Below are 23,617 nucleotides of genomic sequence, written 5' to 3' on the forward strand. Positions count from 1 at the left end.
CTAGCTGGCCTTCATCTACCAGTTCCCGGTAGATGAATCAACGGGCCATTCTATTCCCTGTGGTGTCCCCTCACTGGCCTTCATCTAAAAGCTTCACATGGTCCCAGCCTGTAATCCTGAGTTAGCTTAGCTCATCCCGTTTTCTCTACTTTCCCACTTTCGGCCTCGGCCCCGGCCTCAGCCTCCCTTTATGGGGGGATGTCATTCCTATCAGCATCGGGAATGCTCATCCGAGCTTATCGCGTCAGCTCGATGTCCTTAGCCGGGCCGAGCGCCAAAGACTTAACTAACTTTTCTAATCGCTTTCATTCTCATCTGAGTCTCTCCCGATTGAAATGAAGCCTAGGCGTAAATTCAATCTGGAAGACTCTTTAGCCCTCCCGCAGCTTTCAGTAGGCGCTTCCGCTAATCACTGACGACCTATCATCGCTAGACTTAGCCATGTCGCAGCCAATCACCGACCACGCCTCAGTTCATATGGACGTCCATCCAAAGTGCCTCCCGTTTCGCTGCTGCGCTCAACACGTTCAGTCGCACGTCCAGCTTCCCAGCAAACCATCCAGCGGATCCCTTTCTTGGTGATTCCTTGCGTACAGCTGCTTTGCCGTGTCCTCGACCCTTCCTTCCCATCAGACGCTCCCGAGTCTGCGTTCAGCCCACCTCCACCCCTTCTCCACCTCCATCGTCCAGGCTCCCAGGCATACTCATTCACTGACCTCCACCACACCAGGCCGGGTCCCGGAGGGATGTCATTCCTATCAGCATCGGGAATGCTCATCCGAGCTTATCGCGTCAGCTCGATGTCCTTAGCCGGGGCCCGAGCGCCAAAGACTTAACTAACTTTTCTAATCGCTTTCATTCTCATCTGAGTCTCCCGATTGAATTTATTTCACATTAATCTTCACAGCTACCTGTATTTTATTACTCTGAATCTGCATTTGTTTTAAATTTCGTTCAGAATTTAATAGTTGTTTTTATTTTTATTATTATTATTGTAAATGTAAACATCAATTTCCAGTTAGAATAAGAAAATTGGCAACAGCTTGGTTTATGTCATTTGTATGCGCAATATAGAATCTTTTTCGATGCTCTTTGGTATTGATTTATTTGATTCATCAGAAGAAAAAAAATTGTAAAGTATTGTTGATCATGCAATTTGCAAGTTCATTAAAAAACCTTCACCATTATTTTAGATCAGATATTTTTCTTCTATGCAAAAATGTTTTTTGAAAATGGCTCAAATATTAAAATTCAATAAAGTTTCTGATTCAAATGTTATCTTCGATTGTTAATTCATAAAGCAGTTATTTCAAATTGTTTTCTGACAAAGAAAACAATTAATATTAATATATTTTCAGTTCAACATGACTGTGAGGTTAATCTATGACTCTTTAATTCTATAGTGTGAAAATAAAGGGGATGACGTGAAAAAAAATTTATTAACTAGAAAATTTAATCAAAGTTAATCAGAAATTATAGTACCATTCAGGGACCTTCTTCATAAATATCTATGTTAAACCAAAATTATTAGTTGAACAAAACTAACCTTTTCATGTAAGATAAATTGACATTTTTAATATATATTGGGAAAAATGGTACTAATAATTTTAAAATTGCATTAGTTTTGCAATTTATGAAAGCTAAAAAATTTGTACGCCTATATTGAAACAAAAAGATGAAGCATAAAATGAACAAAGCCGCTACGTGGCAGCCGAGAACAACCAAAAACTGAGCGTAGCGTTACATATTGTTACACACAACAAGGTGGCAAAGAAAAAAGACATAAAGGCAATTGTTCAGATGTGTGCTAACAAAGTGAAGACTTATATAGCAAATTGTTTAGTGTGAGGAGGAAGAGGAAATTAGTAGCAACTTGCTCAGAGATTTAAAAGCTTTGAGTGACAAGTTTAATCTCTCTATATCACAACAATGATGACAGACTGCTTGTCTTCTGTAGCCTGACTGTGTAAGTCTGCAACGTTTCAGGAACTGGTGGGAAACTAAGTAAATTGTGATGCAGTAACATTTAGTACTGTTTGCACTTAGTTTATTCACTAAATATATGCATTTCAAGAGCGAAATGGAATTAATGTGCACTGGGTTTCTCTGGTCGTACTGACCACATGAACCCATTCCCACTCATCAATGTACACAAACACTGATTCACAGATCAGCAGGAGACTTGGGATTGAATGCCTTGCTGAGGGGCACATCGACATCAAACAGGAAGAAGCTGGAACCCACATCCTTCGCACTGAGGTCATTTTCACACCAAGAATTGCAAAGCATTTCAGCATTTTTGCTTTAATCTCCTCCAGAATAAGATTTGTAAAACATTGGCATTTCTGAGTTACATTGTTGAAAAAAGCATTCAAATATATCAAAAAGTCAAAAGAAAAACTATAAAAATATTTTCTAAAATAAAAAAAAAAAAATTAATAGCATGAAGACTTTTAAAGATAAAAAGCACATTTCACACAATGTATTTACATGCCATCAAATTGAATCTCTAAAGCGTACTACATAGGCAATAAGTTGTATTTAAAATTTAACTTGCGAGTACACACTTTCATCCGTTGGTTTCTTCTTTTCTTTCTTTGCTTTCCCTCCTGAGAAATGCAACGCTGCATAGTTCACAGCATTTTCAATGTCACCCTGCACAAAATAAATAAATTGCAGTAATAATGCTCATGTTTCCACAACAAAAAGTTAAGTGAATAAAAATGTATTTGACTGATATGATTACATACATTATTATCTTCTTGTTGGCCCAAATCATCATGCTTTGATGTTATGTCTAAAATAAAATGAATAAAATGAAACAAGACCAGTAATGTTTCACTAAAAATTGCATCTTATAGTTCTAAAATTGCTGTCTTTAAACACTTCCAAGTCTATGAAGATGAGAAAGGTATTCACAGTAAACTCTTATCTCATTTTTTTGCTAGAATATATATAAAACATTAGATTCAATAAATGACGCTTACCTTTACTATGTTTTTTTGCTTTTTTATGGGTTTGGTGACAGAAGATGGTAATATGCAAAACAGCTGAAATTATCAGGCAAATTACTACTGTAACCAGAATGATAAATGTTGAGTCTGATGATTTCTCTAGAAAATAAAAGGAACAAATAGGTTTTTAAGGAACAATTTGAATTAGTAATACAATTTATGTAAAAAATAAATATTCTTACCAGCTTCAAAAGCAGTCCCATTTCCAAATAATATTTCTCCACAAATGGATATCGCACAGTAGTAGGTACCAAACTCTGAGCTGCTGACATTGTGAAAGAAGCTGTGAACGCATTTCCTGCCATGTTTCCAAGTACAGTTGTCTTGGGTGATTCCATCCATGAAAATGATTTCAGGGAGAGATTTTTGTGATCTGGCTCTGAACCAGAGCACACTGAGGCCTCCTGGACAAGACCTATTCTTGGAGTGAGAGAGAACTGAACACTCCAAAGTTGCAGAATCTCCCAACCTGGCTATATTTGCTGGTCGTGATCGCTGCACAATTGTGTAGCTCATTGTTTCGTCTTTGTTTCCTGCATAGTAAAAAATGTTTAGCAACATTAACGGTAACACTCAAGAGTGAAGGATTTGAATATTAAAAATGCATTTAAAAAATAAAATCAGACTATAAGCTAACTTTTACTGTTCATGTAATGCACATTTGTGTTTTTCAATTTTACACAAGCACAATCTGTAAAAAGATTACATCTTTTTTGTCAGGATTTGCAGTAACAGGTGAGGTAGACACAGTGTAGCCAGATTGTAGTGAGAAAATTAAGATTTAAAGGTGATGAAGGTTTACAGAAAGTCCAGGCAGCACAGGTGAGCATTAAGACAAGGTATTCTAACACTGGTAACAAGTAGCGCAAAAATAAACCAACGAGAACTGAAAAAAGACGTAGCGTAGACCAACCACATTCGACAAGGACCCAACAGAGGAACACAGACACAAGTGGAGTTACGTACACCAGGAGCAATCAAGGGGAAACAAGAGGCAGCTGGAGACAATAAAGGGGAAGGCAGGACAATACAGAGACTCAACTGAACACAGAAACCTAAATTAACACATAGAAAAATCACATCCTCACACTTTTGCTGTTGCAAATTGCTTAATATTAATTTATTTTTATTCAAACAATTAATTTTCTTATAAGTAGCTAGAATGGTATCTCTAAAAAAAAAAAGAAAATGTCTAAATTTTGAAAAAAAAATAGTTTTGTTCACATGCCATTAAAAAAAGCATATAAAACAATGTGTCAAAATAATTTTAAGGTCTCAAATGTCCTGAAAGGGTCAATTGTGATAAACTTATCATTAGCTAATGGTTACTAATAATTTATAATAATAAACTGCTGTTTCTGTATTTGATTAGTAAAACTAAATAATATTGAACATCTTATCACATCAATGCTATGTGACAATATATAGATAAAAATTGCTTTGATTTTTTCAAAGTCTCTGTGTGTCCATCCAGAGTTTAGAAGACGACATAAAAAGTTATGAAAGTACCAGATTTGGTCGACATAACTGTTCATTTTTGAGTAAGACACGTGATATAAAACCTTCTCTGTTACCAAAGCTTTTTTATTATTGCTGATCAGTGTTTTGGATGTTTCAACGGGTATTTTGACAATTTATCTTTGAACTCCCCGTCTATGAGGTTAAAAAATTCTCATCCCATCATCGTAATATTTATCTCCATCTGCAGATTTTCTATTAAAGTCAGGGTTCTCAACTTGGGCCACCATAAAATGTTACCCTTACTTCCCATCAGAAGAAATATGTTAAGAGTAAAATGAATACCTTTTATTGACAAATAGGTCGATCTCCAGATATTCTCAGTCCAGTCAAGGATCGCACAGTGATAGAATCCCTCGTCTTCTTTAGTTGTCCTCAGAATTGTCAGATTGGTGATTTTCTCATGATATGTTGTCTTCAGTCTTGAGCCCGACATCCCCGGTCCATACTTAGGGTCGGTGTTTTTACGCAGCATTGTAATCACTTTCAGAGTATCACCTGCACTCTGCTTGTACCAGTGGAGACTTTTAATACCCAACCATTCATTTGTCAAAGCACAGGTTAAAGTTGCAGGCTCACCGAGTTGAACTGTGATCACTGGAACCAATGTACCTAAAGAAATAAAGAAATAAAAAACAAGAATGAAGTAAAAATTACAAAGGATACAAAATTAAATCATACAGAGAAAAGTAATTGCTAAAATATTTATTTACTTTAAAAATAACTTACATCCTTGATGAACAAGGAGCAGTGCAAGCCACAAGAAAATCATCTTCACAATGTCTTTTTTTGGCCAGTTGATGATATTTAAATGAAAAAAGGAGGCGTGGTATTCAAAACGCTCGATGCATCTGATTGGTCATACCAAAATATAATCAAGGAGCAGAGGAAAGTTCATTTCCTCTGCTACTAGCTCATCCTTCAATAAACTTTTTTTTAGTTTTGTTCTAGTCTTGACCCTTAAATTTAAATCCCTAGTAACATCAGCATGTCATTTAAATCTTAGAAGCTCTGCTATCTTTGCAACTGCAAAATTTGCTAATGTTTCAGATCTATGTTATAGGTTAACATAGACCTCCACTGATAACAGATAACTTGTTATCAGTGGAGCTGATCTTTCCTTTTAACAGACTAAAACACCTCTGGTGACACATCTTCAAATCATGTCTTTAAATCTGGAGCGCAGTCTTGGCTCTGATTGTTGTGGTACTCTTATACAAGTTGAAAAAGGAAAGAGGATTGAGATCAGCATAACAACTGTTGTCAAATCGGTGGCAGTCTGTCAGAGCAGTGTAAAAAGAAAATATATATATATTTTTATAGATAGATAGATAGACAGACAGACAGACAGACAGACAGACAGACAGACAGACAGACAGACAGACAGACAGACAGACAGACAGACAGACAGACAGACAGACAGACAGACAGACAGACAGACAGACAGACAGACAGACAGACAGACAGACAGATAGATAGATAGATAGATAGATAGATAGATAGATAGATAGATAGATAGATAGATAGATAGATAGATAGATATGAAATGTAAGTCATTGTTTTGCAAGTCTCAAGTTTCCATCCTAATCTATCGAGTCAATTCTCATGGCCACTGTCAAGTCAAGTCTGTTGCAAAAATAGAAACATCAATAATACACCAAATGACCAAGTTTATGTGACTTTATGCAAATATGGACTACAGACCACTCAAAAAGCAGGAAGCTCAAATAGTTGTGGGTAAAAACAGCCAAAGCAAAGACTCACATGTTTAACACTAGAGGGAGAAATGGCTTGTGGTCTTTTGCCACAGACAAAAGAGAAATCTTACAATGGCTATAATCTAAGGCAGCTCCATTTTTCTTTATATTTTGTGAAGCAAAAAGTTGTAGTCACTGTTGCACCACACCCTTTAAGTACTTGAATGTACTTCTATACTATTGCACATTTTTGTATTTTGTCATCTGATATTACTTATTGTGTTTAGTATGTCCAGGGAAAAAAAAAGTAACTCAAAAGTAAGTCATTCTTTATTCTGAAACTAGAAAATAAGTTGTGGGTCACTGCTTAACAAATGGAAACAATACACTCACATTTTGTTTTATTTTATTTTTTTTATCAATACATTCATACAGTCATAGTAATTATAAATGTTTAAGATAAACATATATCAAGCTTACTTATATAGCACATCTACAAACAACAATAGGCAAGGTGTTTTACACTGTAAGAAATCAAAAACTCAAGCAAAATAATCAATAAAAATGTCAGAAAAACGTTTGTGCACAGAGATGTTCTGCTTAAGTAGAATTGCAAGCCATAAAAATGTCCCAAAAAGTAGCAGATATTTAAAGTTATCAATGGTTTGAGCAGCTCTGACTTTCAAAGGCACCTTATGGGTCCCCATAGAAAAAGCTTTGCCGTTTCTGTTTTCACTCTGAATTGTTTATAAGCAATTGACCAACGGATAGAAGAGCTCTGTTTGGATTATGACAGCGAAGCAGAATTTTGAACAACTGCCACTAAATGAAAATTTCACCCTTTTTATCATACTTTCTGACGGAGGTTTTATTAGTTCCCACACAGACTTTCCTGTTCAGACTTTAACTTGTGCATACACATCTTCCTCAGCATACGACTGTTTCTTTTTTGTTCCTCGTGTGCTTTTTCTTCCAGAGAATTGCAAAGCAGCATAGTCCAGATTCTGGTCATCGTTGTCCTTTACAGAAAACAAATAGATTAATATATATTCACATTGCCACATGAATTTGTTGGAAAATATTTAAATGAATTTTTACTTACAGTATATTCTCCTGATTCAGTTATGTTATCATGTGTGTCTGCTGAAGAGGTGATTTTTGTCCCTAAATATAAAGACAATAAGTAATATGTTGCATTCAAACACAGAAGATGTACTGAATTTTGAACTTGAAATAAAACAATAAAACTGTTTGAAAAAGTACAAGAAAAAGAATGATTAAATCTTGTGTGTCATTAAATCTTGGTATAACATTTTATAATTTCTGCAGGGTATGTTAAAGAGTTTTAAACAGATGAATGACACATTAAGCTAATGAATTTAGTAATGTTATATATTGGTTTAATTATTTATTTTCTTAACTAATCAGGTACCACATTGCAAACCATATACCTGCTTATGCAATTTGGTAAAACATTTTGTAGTGTTGGACCGATCTATGTAACCCAAGCAAGTTGAATGTTTTTGCGATCCAGTTTGAGTAATAATGGCTATGAAGATATTTTACCTATTCGAATTCAATAAAAAAATAAAAATAAAAATAAAAAAAAACTTACCTTTAACTTGTCTGCATGCTGCCTTTTGGGTTTGGTAGCAGATCAAAATAACATTTACAATGACCGAAATGATCAAACATGTTATTATCACCAGTGCATTATCTTGTGGGTCTTTTGTTTGCTCTATACAAAAAAGACAGAAACATACTCACTTTTAAAAAATACTCTTTTACTAATACTCACTTTATTAGCATCTATTTTTTCTATTCTAAAATCATACCAGGTTGTTGATTCTGTTCTGCTCCAGTTCCAAGGAAAATCTCTCCGCATGAGGCCACAGCACAGTAATATTTCCCAGTATCAGACACTCTGATGTTCTTGGAGAACACGCACCTCCTCTGGAAATCAGATTTATCTTGACATTTATCATTTCTGTCTCCATTAACATAGATGACATTCGGATGAGACTGATCTGATTTGACTTTGAACCAAAACACATTGATGTCTTCTGGACACGCATTGTGGTTGAAGTCAGACATCACTGAACACTGAAGAGTCAAAGAGTTGCTTTCGTGATCTGGAGCTGACGCTTTTGCCTCTTGTACAATTTGGTACGTTGGTATATTTTCAGAGTTTCCTGAAGCATAGAACACAGATTTTGTTAATTCTAACTATTCTGACATATGACAAACATCCAATAATGCTAGTTAAGACAATGTCATAATGCTCCCTGTAGGAAAAAATGTTAAACCAGAGACAAATGCTCTCATGAGGTATATGAAGCTGTGGGAAATACATTTTTTAAAACCTCTTGACAATATATTTTTCACATTTTCTGACGTTTTATATGATAAAAATAAATATTTGAACACAGAGTCCAGTTTTCAGCAGTTATTTTAAGTTTACCTGTTAATAACAAATAGGTCCCATGCCAAGAATTCTCTGTCCAGTCAATAATCGCGCAGTGATACATTCCTTCATCTTCTTGAACTGTTCTCAGAATTGTCAGACTGCTGGTGTCGTAATTTTTTGATGCCCGCACTCTTGAGGCAGAATATTCTGGCCCATAAGCAGGTTCGGCATGCTTTCGCAGCTTTGTGATTAATTTGAGCGTCTGTCCTGCATTCTGTTTGTACCAGTGAAGCTCGTTATTGTTCAGCTTTTCATCAGGAAGCGAACATGTAAAAGTTGCTGGGTCACCTAGAGGAACTGTGGTCACTGGCACCAAGGTACCTACATTGTATTTTAAAAAAAGAACAACATGATAAACAAGTGAGTCACAAAAAGCCACAAGTGGAGAGTAAGGTAATAGGGCAACAGAAACCCCAAACAGGTACAAATGAAAACAGCACCTATTTACCAAAGTATAGGAACTTACATCCTTGATGAAGAAGAAGCAGTACAACCAAAAACTCAATCATCCTGACAATGTCTTCATAGGAGCAATTTTTCATATATAAGTTACAGAAGGAGGTCTTATGTTCCTTAGAGAGATCTGATTGGTTATCTTAAACTATACAATGATTGAGCATTTCCTACCACAGTGGTCTCCCCGCCTTTTAGGTGTGTTGCCCCAAATTCTTGCAATGTAATGATGAAGCTTCCAGTAATTCTCACAGCGAGTTATAAATACAAGAACAATTTTTGTTAAGACATTGTCAGTTAATTAAAGTCACTACTGAAATCTGGACTCCATATGCAGTCAATTAATAAAGTTGACAGTCATTGCATTTCAATCGATACTCTGTAATAAGGCGTACTACCTCGACTTTTCAGTTTCTATTCTACAGAAACTGTCTTGGTGTATTTCATTAAATTAGTTTTTCAAGCTTTTAGTTAGAAAAGTTTGACTTTTTCCTTTTAATAAGAACCTATCAGTGGTATTAGAAAAACTATTTGGTCTTGTCAAGTGTGGAAATATTTATTCTGTAAAATATAGGCTACTTGGCCCTTTTTAATTTTTTTTAAGAAGGATATTTAATATTTTTTTCTGAGAAAGGCTGTCGAGTTGGAGGAAGGTTGTTGCTTAGAGGTGCTTCCAAGTATTGATTCTGTGATTGGAGCCTCTAGTAGAGACGACAAGCTCTTCTCTACAGATGATGCTGTGCTTAGTGTTGATGCTTCTGCTTTGTTTTCAGCCACCTCTTACAGCTTTCAATTCAATTCAATTCAATTCAATTTGTTGATAAACAAAAGTAATTGTTTGTTAGGAACGACCATATGCACGAATGTACTGATCACATTTTCAAATGCTAAAAAATCTGAAGTCCTGATGTCGGTGGATGCTACCAACCCAAACAAGCATGTTAGGTTTATTTTACTTAAGTATCTTCTTTCAGTATCTTTCAATATTTATCTTTTTACACAACAACAAGGTCCAACTGAGTCTCCAGTACCACGGACAGTGCCATCCCAGAAGTTGGACTAAAGTACATTGAAAGACAGCTGACGTTATTTGTTAGCAGCAAATCTCTAGACTTAGACAAACTTAGACTTTGTGACCAACAAACTTTGAAATTTCTACTAAAATAAACACATCTCTTAAATTTTCACATTAAAATTACAAGGCTTCATTAAAGCATTTGCTTGTTTTGTTTTTTGTCTTTTTTTTTTTTTTGTCAGTCTGTCTTCATCTGTTCAAAAAAAAAAAAAAAAAAAAAAAAAAAAAGACATGACCCCCGGCCCCGGTTTTCACCCTGGTTTCACTTCAGCTCTTGTACATCTTGATATGTGAAAGCGATAACCTGGAAAGAAGAAGCCACACAAGAAGAGACTTGAACTTCATACCTGATTTTTAAGCAAGAGAGGAAGCGCTTTCTTCTGAAGCCCGCTCATTGATTCAAATAAGTTCTGTTTTGATGTCAAATGTAATTTGAAGTCTGAAAAAAGATGCTACATTTTTGGTGGTGGTAAGAGTTCATGGGGCCAGTGTGATTTCAGATCCTTTATTTAAGACCAAGTAAACAAAGCGCAGCTGACAACTTTTATCTAAGCAATATGCATATGATTAAGGGGGGATTTCCAAAGCAAAAGTCCCTAAAGGACTGAGCTTTATGTTCAGATTCTGATTGCAGATCTTTTGAATGCACTCAGTGCTTTAACAAGTTGTTTTTTTTATCATCCTTTACATGAGATGCTGCTGGTCAGCTTATTTTTCAGAACAGAGAGAATCTAAGGATTATGTGATTCTCTCCTTCTTAGTGATGAACCTTTGAGTTGCTTCAACACATAGTATAAGTCATGGAACAAAGTGGAAAATGGGGGATGTGAAAAATATTTCACGCTGTATCCATTGTGACATAACAGGATAATTTGGCATCTTCAAATATTCATAAAGTCACCTCATGGCTTTCGCTTTAATTAAGCAACATTTTACACATGAACCTCTGGACAGTTATTAGGCATGTCTCATTTTTGAGATTTATATTTATTGTTAACAATAAACATAAATTATGTTTATTGTGAACAATAAACATAAATTAACCATATATTTTTATGTTTCTAAACATAAACCAGTTCTATGGTAAATCCAAAATGTTAACGAACATCAAATGTTTAAAAAAGAAAAATTAATGTTTCAGACTTGAGAGAAATATTTGTGTGTTCACAATTATTGCACAAAATTCTGAAATAACAAAATTTAAACCACACATTTTTCTATCTCACTTTTAAATTATTTTAGAACCAGAAACAAAAACCTCCAAAGTTTTCAATAAACATTTGACATTTTAAGCAAAAATCAGTGACCAATATTGCCACCCTTCTTTTCACCATTCATGTCAGTTTCTCGTTCTGTTAACAATCAACTTTTTGTGCAACAGCAACCACAGTTTAGAGAGGTCGACTTTTTTCCTTCACTATAAATATCTTGCTTCAGCATTGCCCACAAGTTCTCAATCATGTTCAGGTCAGGTCAGTAAGGGAGCCTTTACTACAAACCATGCAGATGAATAATTAGATGAATACAAAACAATCATTGTCTTTTTGGAAGATGCAAACTTCTTCCTGTACCACTACTTGAAGATAATGCCTTCTGACAACTGGCAGTAAGTTTGAGAGTTGGTTTCAAACCAGTCTTCCACCTGGAAAGGTTATCAGCCTATACCAGCACCTCACCTCTGGGGTGACTGAAGCACTGTAATATCCGTTGATTCAACTGAAGGCCGTTCATTTGGTCTAGTAAGAATTATTCTCATTTCATCCATAAAATCCTTTGAAAAAGTTTTCTCCGGATATGTCTTGGTTCAGATTAGACGAATCAGCTTAAGTCTTATGTGGATTGTTGGTCAAGTTTAGCCTCCCTAAACTTGGCATTGTCTCTTTGGGCTGAAAATCTTCCACTTCTTGGTGTTCCAGGTAGATTGTAGTTATGGAATATGATGGAACTGGAGGATAACATGCTCCTGGATGCTTCATGCTTGAAACTTCTCAAATCCTTTGGAGTTCACTTCTCTTGCAATCCTGTAGACTATTTGCCACAAAACATGTGATGGTTTTGTGATCATGCAATTTCAACAGTGACAAATCTGTCTGAGATAATTTTGGTAATTGTTAACTTTTCAGAATCAGTTCGATTTCATTTTGGCACCATTTTGCCTAAATAAAAGAGGCTGCAAAATAATTATGTACACCCTGATATAAAATGTTGACCTCCCAGGCCACATGCTTCCTCATTCACAAATACACTTTACCTGCTATGCTTAAATCTATTAAGCTTGGGGTTAAAAAAATATCCCAAAAGATATTTTAAAGATACTCGTTTGCCTAGTAAATGCACAATCAAGTAATTTTACTTGATTGCATCAGGTTACATTGACATTTTCACATTTTCCAATTAAGTGTTCTACCATTTTTCTTGTGTTTTTCTTAAGAAAATAGTTTCAAGATCAAAATCTTGATCATGAATCTTATCAGTTCCTAGATGTTCTTTTTGACATCTTTTGACAAAACATGTATTAAATGACAAATGGAAAACAAATACATAACACAGTTGTTAAAATTGTGTTTGCATTAATTTGTTATTTTTAGAAAAATAATTTTGGTCATGAAAGAATTTAGAGTAGCAAAGAAAGACAGAAATTACATGAAGACCTGGACAATAATTTGAATGAAGAACATAACATTTCAAGTATCCTCCAGGTAGGCATATTAAAAGATAAACAAAAAACTTGTACTAAATATTTTCTTACAAAGACAAAAGATCTTAATAAAAAACTTAAACACACTGTGTTTAGCATACAAATGAAATATAATAAATCTTATTCACAGTTCTGCTTATTTTACAAAAGCAATATGATCCAAACAAGTATCTATTCAATTTTTAGTTACAGGCAACATCAAAGATCTCAAATCCAAAATCTTTGATTCGTGTGAACTTTCTCTCTCTACGGTTGTTTCAGGGATCCACTTCCAGGTTCCTTATGCTGAAGACAACCACAGAGTACATCTGTCCATATTCAACCCCCTTGTAAAATAGAAAAGATTGATCAAAATAGATAACTGCACAAAATTGTACTATTGACATTAAAATATAAATTTTAATACGTTACCTGTTGTCTTTTCTCACGACCACAGTACTTGTGTAGGTCAACCCCAGCTGTTTATTGGAACAAAAATATATATTAATAGGATTGATGCTCTTCTACCCACAAATAAACTGTTAACTTGTACTACCTTTGTTGTCCTTATACTTGCTTGTGCTAATGGAGACTATCAGGACAATTGTTGAAATAAGACTTAAAGCTAAAGCTGCACACAATGGAAGAATAACTTTGTCCGTATCTTGGAACCACAAGTTGAACCCTAAATCATTATTTAAGGAGGGGGAAACTTGAGTTACAAAAGCGAATTGCCTTTGCAGTTACTGTCACATTATCTGATCCAATACACATCATACATAAAATATAAAATTATCTTATGTCAAAATATGCAATTACCTTGAACTTTGGCTTTTGTTCCGTTTCCAGTAAATATTTCTTCACATGTGGCCACAGCGCAGTAGTAAGTAGCGTTGTCGATGGATCTGATGTTTTTAGAAAATGCACATCTCCTCTGAGAGTCCTTTCTCGTATTGCAGTCATCATGTTTGTTTCCATCTATGTAAATGATGTGTGGATGAAGTTGAATGATTTGGCTCTGACCCAGTATACACTGAAGTCTTCTGGACACATATTGTCAGGTAAACGTTTTTAGTATCTTTAAAAAAATTTTTATTAAATGAAGAACAGAGTAAAATTGAAGACTTATTTACCTACAGTTTCTCTCTCTTGTTTTTCTTAAGTTCTTGATCTTTGAGTGGCTTTAATTATTTAAAATTTTTATTCACAGAGTGATGAAGTTGCTTACTTAGTTTTGGTTGTGGATTATGCAATTTAAATATAAATTTTTATTCTGATTGTCCCAATATTTTTAGAGCAATTACAGGTGAGCATATAGAATTGTGGCGTTATAGGGAGCGATTATCTGATCTCACTAAGTAAAATTATATCTCTTCACTCTGATAATAAACTTGTTGAGAAAGGTGACATTTCATCATAAGTGACAGAATTGTTCAAAGTTGCTGAAAGAGCAACAATTATAATTGCTTTTATTTCTACATTACCTTTGAAATACAAATAGGTCCCATGCCAAAGGTTTTCTGTCCACTCGATGATAGCACAGTGATACATTCCTTCATCTTCTGGAACTGTTTTCAGTATTGTCAGTCTGCTAACAGTCTCAGTTTTTGATGCAATCATTCTTAAGGAAGAAAATTCCTGCCCAAATGCAGGGTCCGCATGCTTCCGCAGCTTCACAATCAATTTAAGAGTATCCCCTGTACTCTGTTTGTACCAGTGGACTTCATTGTTGCTCAGCTTATCAGCAGGAAATGGGCATGTGAAAGTTGCTGGTTGACCAAGGGGAACTGTTTTCACTGGGACCAACATATCTGCATTTTGGAAATAAGTATGACATCATAAAAAGTAAGATTAGGTTAAAGAAAACATACAACATCAAAAGATATGTAAAATATAGACATTAGCTGTCATTAATCTAATAGTAATTCAACTAGATGAAAAGTTTAAATGAATGCGGGTTTAACTTACGTCCCTGAGGAAGGAGAAGCAGTGTAACCAACAAAAGAACCATCTTGACACTCCCTTCTTTGACAGACTTGTTCTTGCCTAAGTTAGAGAAGGAGGTGTGGTGTTCCAGGATGTCTTTGTTTTGTTTTGTTTTAAATATCTAGTCAAAGAACATTTGTTGCCACAATCGCTCTTCCCTCTTCTGGTTCTTTGTCTTGGTTTTTTTACTTTAATGATCGCAAATTCACCAAGACATTGTATAAAATTTATACATTATTGGGTGTCACTATATTATCTCATCTTAAGCAAACCAGTAATATAGCTCATTCATATATTCTTCAGCTTTATAAATTGACATGGTGGACATGCACTACAACAAACTCAATCACTAGAACAAAATATGTTGTATTTGATTAGGAGTGATAAACTGCGGTCCTCAGTGCTTGACAGTCTGCATGTTACAGATCTATTACAGCTCCTACACACCAGACAAAATGGCTTCGTTATCACGTCATTGAGCTCTGAGCCAAGGATACCTCAAAAACATGATGACTAGCAAATTCAGGAAGATTTTCTAAACCAATGCCTTAGATATTTTTACTCATTGTCAATAATACTAACAATTTGTCGAACTAATTAAATAAGAAGGTTGTTGACTTTTAGACTTTTTCTGCATGGAGTTTGTGTGTTGTCCGGGTGGATCCCTGGGATCTCTCTACTTACTCCAGCTTTCTCCAATAGACCAAAACCACAAATGATTACTCTAAATTTTCGTTATGTATATGTGCAAGTGTTGTAGTTGTAGTTGCGTGTCCTGTGTGTCTCTGTGTTGCCTTCTAATGTAGTGACAAGCTGTTCAGGGTGCACTCTGCCTCTCCTCCAACAACCTTAGGGGATTGGTACAATCATCAAGCATTTCAAGATTTGCAAGATGATCACTGAGCATCTGACGGTCAGTGGTGGTTGGAGTAAATACTCCCCTAAATATCGTTTTTGCAAAATGATACTTACCTAATGTCTTCATTTGTTCTAAAACCCAAAGTTACAAAAGAAACAAACATGTACATCTGTAACTTACTTCAAGTTTCCAACAGGTAAATCCAATAGCACATGCATTGGTTTTTGCAAAACAAACATTTTGCTGAACAATAAACAATAGTTTATCAATGTACTTTCAACATTTCTCTGTTTGGGTCACAAAAGCTAATAAAACATCGATGTTGAGCACAGCACACATATGCTGAACAACAGCATTGAATGCAGCATATTTGCTTTTATTGGTAGCAGATAAACAAGTTTTCTTTACAATTTTCATCTTAATAATGACATATGAAAACAACCTCCAGAATGATAACAGCTAGGTGTTAGCAAACCAATAATTGTTGTGTAGACTATTTGTAGCAGAGTGGTCCTACTCTGCTACAATATCATCAGGTTGCTTCAGCAAGTTACATGTTTCTGTAAAACAACTCAAAAAACAATAGACCAGTGTTATGATACTAGAAAATATGATTTGTACATTTTAATACTTCAGCATTTTCAAAAGTAAATACAGTGTGCACCACTGCCAACCAGGGTTTGCAGATGCATGAAACCTGAAACTGCAACCCTTGCCCCTGAGTTCAGTGTTGTTTTCTTTTGATAAAGATAGCTTCCTTCACCCCTCTTTCAAACTATTCTCTCTGTCCTCAACCTGGACATAATGTCACCCCAGGCGTGGTGCAGTTGGAACAGTTGTTGCCATACATTGGAGTTTTGCTAAACCACAATGACACAACACTGGAACATGATGAAAATAGAACTCTGGTTTAACCTGACATGGCCAGGCTATCTGTGCAGTTTCCTGTGGAAGCTTCATGACGACCCTTCCCCACCATTCTACTTCTTCCTTTTGCACACCCTGTGCTTCAAGAGTCAGAGCACACTGCTAGCATTCAACAATAAGGAGGTGTTTGTGGTGGAAGCTCCAGTCGTGCACCAATTATTGAAACACATCTTACTGTATCTGATCGAAGGTTTCACCCTCAACCGGCACACAAGTTGATAAGTGAAACAAGTAACCTCGATACAAAAACCACGAAAGAAGACTTGGAACTTCAGCCTCATTTTTGGACAGCAAAAGAAACTGTATCTCATATAAGCAGGACTTGTGCTTGACATAGGCCACATACATTTGCATTGGGAGGCAGCATCTGAAGGGGGTGCTGCTGCAAAAACTTACAAAAAAATCATAGACTGAAATAAATATCAATAATGTGCCGGGTTGACTGGTTCCATTTTCTTATGCTTTGTTAAAAATAAAAATTATGAAAATATCAACAAAAATCCATCTTCCTTCACTGTTGACATCCTGATGCTTCTCCTCTTGCTCTCAATCAAATTTGCCAAAATGAAACTTCCATCCATCTACCGATGCGCCATAATCAATTAATCCAAGGCAATCAACTAATTTCTTACTGATTTAACATTAAGAAATGTTTAAATTAATAACCTTGTGTTTAAATAAATTTGAAAACTGTTAGTGATTGCATGTTCCTGTCTAGCATGTTCCCTCCAGTAGATGAGTGATGAAACATTACTAATAAAAAGCACATGGCTCTCAAAGGATTGGGTGTAGAATCACTCTGAATATCTGATTGAACAGATCTTTGGAGAGGTTATAAAATGTCTGCACAGACCAATCCCATTCAACCTGATGGAGCTGCAGATGTACTGCAAGAAGAATGAGCAAAATTGCATAAATATAAGCTGACTAAGCTTATGGTATCACATTTAAAAACACTTGAGGCTGCTAAATGTGGATCAGCCACGCATGAAGGAAAGGCTGTGAATACCTACATGAATGTGATTTCTTGATTATCTAATTTTAATAAATTTACAAATCACTCAAAACTATTTTCTACCTTTTCATAAAGTGAATTTGTGAGTAAAACCCTAAGGAAATAGATTAATTTTAAAAAAATTGTAGTAAGGCTAATATGACAAAATGTTGAAAAAGTGAAGAATGATACATTGTATGTTACTACTTATTGCATTTATATAAGGTTCCAGATTGTCTACTTTCGTGGAAATACAATCAGAGTTGTTTCAGTGTATTTTTAAGGTCTGTGTTATCTAGGTGAACTAGGTGGAAAAGCTGAATTTAGTTTGTTAAAAATTACCATCTATCCACCATCATATCAACTTTTATTCTTCTTATTTTACAGTTTTATTACAGAACAAACATATCTATAACTAAATATCCGGCTGAAATTTTTTTTAAAGATTAAAAAAATACAATAAGATCGAAACTTTTAATTCTGTGAAAGTACTGTAAATGGCAAACATATGCATTTACTGTATTCTTCAGGGCATAAAACAACAAGAGAAAAAACCATTTTATTCACTCCCTCTGTGAGATTTTGCTCCCAGAAAAAATTACCACCACTTATTTATATTTTAGTGTTTCACTTGTGAATACACACTCTCGTCAGTCTTCATCTCTCTCTTTGGCGTTCCTTTCATCCTTTTTGCTCCAGAGAAACGTAACGCTGCATAGTTTAATTCATGTTCCTCTTCATTCTATCAAGTAAAGGAAATATTTATCAAAAATGTTATCGCCATACCAGATGGGTGGGTAATATTTCATTACACCTCAACAATTAAACTGATTTTACATTTTTACTTACAGCAAGATCTTTGGACTCCCCCCGGGTGGTTTGTTTTGCTCGAGAACAGGACTCTTCTTTCCCTGAGTATCCACAAAAGATAAATATGGTCATGTATTTAACCCAACAGTTTGAAGAGCATCCACAGTTTAATTAGATTTTTCTTAACTAACACAAGAAGTTTAACAGTACAAGCTGCTTCACTAGAAGCATGTTTTTTCACACAATGCCTAACTAGAAACATGTTAACTAGATTATGTCACTTTAATTTATAGTATTCTCCAAAACCATTTAAGAATCTTTCTTGAAGAAATGCCTTTTTTTATTTCCATTTCTCTTATTTTATGAAATGTGTCATTTAGCACTTACCTTTAACAAGTTTACATGATGCTCTTGGGATTTGGCAGCAGAAAACTATATTTATAATCACAGAAATTGCCAAGCAGGTAATTGTTACCACCAGGATGACAAAGTCATCTTCAGATGTAGCTATAATTGAAAGACACACACAAAAAAGTTTTAACTTCTGAGGAAAAAATAAAAACATTGTTTATCTAATTTCCTCACTTGCTTACATTAATGTTATTAAATGTAAACCCAAAATCATACCAACATCCAATTTTGTTCCAGTCCCAAAAAATATCTCTCCACATGTGGCCACAGCACAGTAGAAAGTCCCATCAGATGCATTGACCGTTTTGGAGACATTGTACACACATCTCTGCTGAGAGTCCAAATTTTCTTCACATTTGTTTTCTCTATTTCCATCAGTGTAGATGATGTTTGGAATAGATTTGTTCCCAGCTCTTATCCAGAACAAATTCAGGTCTCCTGAACATTTCTTCTTGTCAGAGGTAGAGAGGACCGAACACTGAAGAGTCACTGGGCTTCCTGGATGAACTGGATGTGATATTGTTGGCGTCTGAACAACTGTGTAACTTGAAGACGACACAGTGTTTCCTAAACATAGCAAAATTCTTTGTTAGACACTGTAAATTAATTTTGGATGACTAGGAGAAGAAAAAAAATGCAGCAGGATCGAATGTTCAAAATCGTGGTATATATTTATCTCACTGAAGTGAATACACCACAGTGTTTCCTGAATAAAAGATAATTTTTTGTTAGACACTACAATTATAAAAATGTAAAAAAAAAAGTCTTGATAAGTCTTAGCAAACTGTTTAGAGTTGGGATAGTTTTGTTTGCACTATGAGTAATACCTTAATATGTGGTTAGTAGGTAACAATATTGAGAATATACTTTTTTCTTTCAACAGGTTGAGTGTTACTTCTTGAGTTGAACTCTACTTACAATTAGACTGAATTATCATTAATTCCTCAATCACTTACTGAAGTTGTTTAGACATGTTACACATATTCTTTAATTTGTTCATTTTGATATATTTTTTTATTCTGTAAACTTCTTTGAACTTCTTTGCTACTGAAATGTGTTGGAAATATATTAGACTTGAATTAAAATTTTATAAACTTAACAAATAATAGACTTGCTGTCACTATGTGAAAATTACTTTCATTGAAAAGAAACATGTTTGTCAAATTAGGTGATTAATTTAATCCCAAATCTGTCAGGGTTATAAATACTTTTTAGCTTAAATATATTCCTGTAAGCATAAATTACAATTTTAAAAAAATAAATAAAATAAATTGTTGTGATGGATCGCTACATTTGATTACTTCTACCTAATGAATTTGGCATTGACTTATGCTAAGACTTGGAAAAGGTTATGATAACTCTCATCCATTCAGCTCCCTTTTCAGTTGACCTCTGGGAGATGCTAGAGGTCTTTTGAGAACCTCAGCTGGATTTTTTAACAGTTTATATACTGTAAAAGTCTGCCCACTTTTACTTTTTGCTTCCTCACTTTATTTTACTTGCTTGTGCATTTGTAAAGTAAAACAATTAATCATTTTCAACAGTTCACCCAACAATATATCTATTCTACATAGGGATTCATACTCAGGATTGATGGCTAGGTGTTTATCTTTAAATTTAAAAGAAGTTGCTCAAATGTCAAATGTGACAAACCATGTTTTAGATAACCTTGTGCTAGATTATCTATTAAGATGTCTTTTAATATTTATATAGATCAAAAGAAAAGTGTTTATTTCTAAGCATTTGTCTTGTTGAAGTAATTTTAATAGTTAAAATACCTTGTATTAGCAAATAGGTCCCTTGCCAAGTGTTCTTGTTCCAATCAATCACCGCGCAGTGATACATGCCTTCGTCTCCTTCAGTTGTCATTCTAATTGTCAGATTGCTAATTTTTGCTGTATATGTTGCAGTCAATCTTGAGCCCAAAGATTCAGATCCATAAGTAGGTGCAACATTTTCCATCAGCTTCACAATCAATTCCAGTGTATTTCCTGCAGTTTGTTTGTACCAGTGAAGTTCACTGCTGCTGCTCTGCTTTTCTTCTTGAAAAGAGCATTTCAAAGTCACAGTGTCTCCAAGCTGAACGATCTTCACTGTAACCAAGGCATCTGCAATATGAAGAATAAAACATGTAAACATTGTTTGCTATTCAGAACAACCAAAAAAGACACAATCTACAGAAAAAGATAAAATATGAGGATACATATGTTCAAATTCGTATGCTCACAAACATTCAGAGGTTTTGTTTGTTTTCTAACTTACATCCTTGGTGCAGGAGGATCAGTCCGAGCCATAACAGATTCATCTTTAAGCTGTTTTCACAGAAACACAAGGTTTTATTCCAGTGACAGAAGGAGGAGTGGTTACAGGACCATCTGATTGGTTATCTCAAAATGCACAATCAAAGGCCATTTCCTGCAGCAAAAGTCTTTCTCTTCTCGGGGCCAGGCCTTGTAATTATAGCAATATTCATTCAATTGTCATGTTGATGGTCAATAATTGAACAACACTTCAAATGCACCTGTTTAGAGTTGGATTTTACACATAATCAATTACAAATTTAGTGATTATTGGCTGAAAGTGCAGCAATTGTACCTACATAATGAAAAGGTTTTATTTGCGTTATTATGGCACTTGACTTAATGTAGTTTTTTGATTATTGATTCTATCTTGCATGACTTTGTGTTTTTGTGTTTATGATGTAAAGCACTTTGAAATGACTTGCTGCTGAAATGTGCTATACAAATAAAATTTGATTGATTGATTGATTGATTGCAACTACACCATTTAGATGAAGATAGAAATACAGATATTCATCTGAAAACAGAGTCACATTCTGAATGCAGCAGGAAAACATACCTAGGTTACTCCATCCTGAATTGACATGTCTCAAAAGGCTGTGATCTCTCAGGCTACAATTTACATCATGTGCATTGACCTATTTAAAGGTGCAGTCACAGAGGGTGATGAGGGTTACAATTGGCAAACTCTCCTGCAGAAGACATTTTGTTTCTCCTTTCTTTTATATGATTTTGTTTCTTCTTTTAGTTCCTAAAACTGTATTAGAAAAACTATCCTTTTTCAAATCAGTTTCACAGTATTGTTTGTGTGTTTTAAATTCTTGCTAGACAAACAGCAGACTCCTCAGTAATCTGCATAAACGATCTCATGTTCTCTGTTCAGCGCCTCATTCGACTCCCTGGTATTTTCTGTTTTAAGGAATCCTAGAATTAAAATACAATGTTTTTTGTGAACAATACCAACAGACAAATTACAAAGTAGCATATCTTCTTAGAAATTATTATGATTTGTAAAATGGTGGATCTGAAAGATCTGAAGGTCATTTGCTGGAAAAAAATTGTGCTGTTGCAAATCTGTGCTATGAAGGTATTTGTTTGTATGTGGTATGATACTTTGTTAATTTCTTCATCACTTCACAAAAATTGAGAAATATATCATCTTGTCTTGGACTGTATATTGCACTGTCCAAAAATGCTTCATATGTTGATTTAAATGCAGAGAATTCAGGGAATTTTTCATAAAACTTTAAATTCATGTCTTTTAAAGACTGATGCATTTGATGCACAACATGTAATTGCATGTTTATTATAATCAGAGGTGAAACATTTACAGTGTTCTGCCTTGTCAGAATAAGGAATTTTATTTTTGCAATGAGAGCACAGTCTCATTTAGTGTTAAATTTACATATTTTACAAAATTTTTAGATGTATGTTTAATGTCCTACACAAATAGTTCAATATTCAGCAAATGCCCAAAAGTGACTGAATTGTCAGGATCTCCAGCAGCTTTGATCTAAGTTGAGTTTATTTTTTTCTCAGAGTTCTGCTCCCTAGCTCTCAGTGAAGGCGGACGCTTGCTTCCTCTGCTCCTTCTCTGCCCACCTTTACCCTACATGCTCTATTTTTATGCTTTTGTGCTGCATTTTTGGAGGCTCTCTTTGCACATCCACCGAATCAACAAATTATGGATCTGGTCCACTGGCCTCTCGATGCGATTGATCAAATAATCTCAATGAGAAGAGAGGGCAGAGGAGAGTCCACTTGTCTTGCTGGGGTATACCAGGTGTAATACAAGATTCATTGCTGTTTGGAGTTAATGGATACCTGGCATATTGACAAATTTGTGATGGGTTGGGCCAACCAGCAAATACCCAGACTAACATGCTGTAGGTCAGATGTGCAAGTTGGATGTGATTCTTGCTGAAATTTGCAGGCCAGGTGTGGACCCTAGGACTCACTATCAGAGTAGAAGTTGCTAGTTTTGGCCCTGTGGAAAGAACTATACTAATTTGGATGATTGAAATCAACAGAGATGTACCAGTGAGACTTTAGGGCAGATTGAAATGTTAAAGTCTGCCCAATCTAAATATATTATCTGTATCTGAACTGGCTTCCATGTGTCAGCTTTGGGTGGCTGCCTATTTCAAATCTCCTGGATGATTTGTAAACAACATTTCTTTCCATCTCACTGCCATCTGAAGACATCCGTATGACTGTGGAACAGAACACCCCCAAGGACTTGCTCTTAGATAAAACCATCACATCAGAAACTGTTGCCTGGAGAGAACTATACAGCTTGTGGTTACACACATGCTTACACATTCACAGCAAACAGATACACACCATGATTTTCACCACCTTTGGCTGGCTCCATGTCTGTGCCTTGTCTCGCTAGATGTGTCATATCCTTTCCAATGCTGTCATTTCGT

The 23,617-nt window shown here is 35.1% G+C and overlaps 4 protein-coding genes across 4 annotated transcripts; all 4 read right to left on the reverse strand.

Moving 5' to 3' along the window:
* Nucleotides 1-2,471: 2,471 nt before the first annotated feature.
* On the reverse strand, nucleotides 2,472-5,295 carry LOC129354967 (uncharacterized). The gene is made up of 6 exons (XM_055024537.1): nucleotides 5,262-5,295; nucleotides 4,818-5,144; nucleotides 3,197-3,547; nucleotides 2,988-3,113; nucleotides 2,751-2,797; nucleotides 2,472-2,655 (listed from the first exon to the last, which is right to left on the reverse strand). The coding sequence occupies exons 2-6, from the start codon at nucleotides 5,005-5,007 to the stop codon at nucleotides 2,542-2,544; spliced, it is 828 nt and encodes a 275-aa protein (XP_054880512.1). The 5' UTR covers nucleotides 5,008-5,144; nucleotides 5,262-5,295; the 3' UTR covers nucleotides 2,472-2,541.
* A 1,817-nt stretch (nucleotides 5,296-7,112) lies between these two features.
* On the reverse strand, nucleotides 7,113-9,205 carry LOC129354979 (uncharacterized). Its single transcript, XM_055024547.1, has 5 exons — nucleotides 9,163-9,205; nucleotides 8,691-9,017; nucleotides 7,845-7,967; nucleotides 7,332-7,393; nucleotides 7,113-7,248 (listed from the first exon to the last, which is right to left on the reverse strand). The coding sequence occupies exons 1-5, from the start codon at nucleotides 9,203-9,205 to the stop codon at nucleotides 7,126-7,128; spliced, it is 678 nt and encodes a 225-aa protein (XP_054880522.1). The 3' UTR covers nucleotides 7,113-7,125.
* A 3,884-nt stretch (nucleotides 9,206-13,089) lies between these two features.
* Nucleotides 13,090-14,903, reverse strand: LOC129354978 (uncharacterized). Its single transcript, XM_055024546.1, has 6 exons — nucleotides 14,870-14,903; nucleotides 14,386-14,712; nucleotides 13,721-13,879; nucleotides 13,458-13,586; nucleotides 13,334-13,380; nucleotides 13,090-13,248 (listed from the first exon to the last, which is right to left on the reverse strand). The coding sequence occupies exons 2-6, from the start codon at nucleotides 14,708-14,710 to the stop codon at nucleotides 13,180-13,182; spliced, it is 729 nt and encodes a 242-aa protein (XP_054880521.1). The 5' UTR covers nucleotides 14,711-14,712; nucleotides 14,870-14,903; the 3' UTR covers nucleotides 13,090-13,179.
* Nucleotides 14,904-18,208: 3,305 nt separating this feature from the next.
* On the reverse strand, nucleotides 18,209-19,861 carry LOC129354971 (uncharacterized). Its single transcript, XM_055024540.1, has 5 exons — nucleotides 19,845-19,861; nucleotides 19,105-19,433; nucleotides 18,865-18,984; nucleotides 18,517-18,578; nucleotides 18,209-18,409 (listed from the first exon to the last, which is right to left on the reverse strand). Exons 1-5 carry the CDS (start codon nucleotides 19,859-19,861, stop codon nucleotides 18,287-18,289), a joined length of 651 nt encoding a protein of 216 aa, XP_054880515.1. The 3' UTR covers nucleotides 18,209-18,286.
* Between the last annotated feature and the right edge of the window lie 3,756 nt (nucleotides 19,862-23,617).

The sequence above is a fragment of the Poeciliopsis prolifica genome, unplaced genomic scaffold (genome assembly GCF_027474105.1).
Source record: "Poeciliopsis prolifica strain line A6 unplaced genomic scaffold, Auburn_PproV2 SCAFFOLD122, whole genome shotgun sequence".
In the NCBI taxonomy this organism is placed as follows: domain Eukaryota; kingdom Metazoa; phylum Chordata; class Actinopteri; order Cyprinodontiformes; family Poeciliidae; genus Poeciliopsis; species Poeciliopsis prolifica.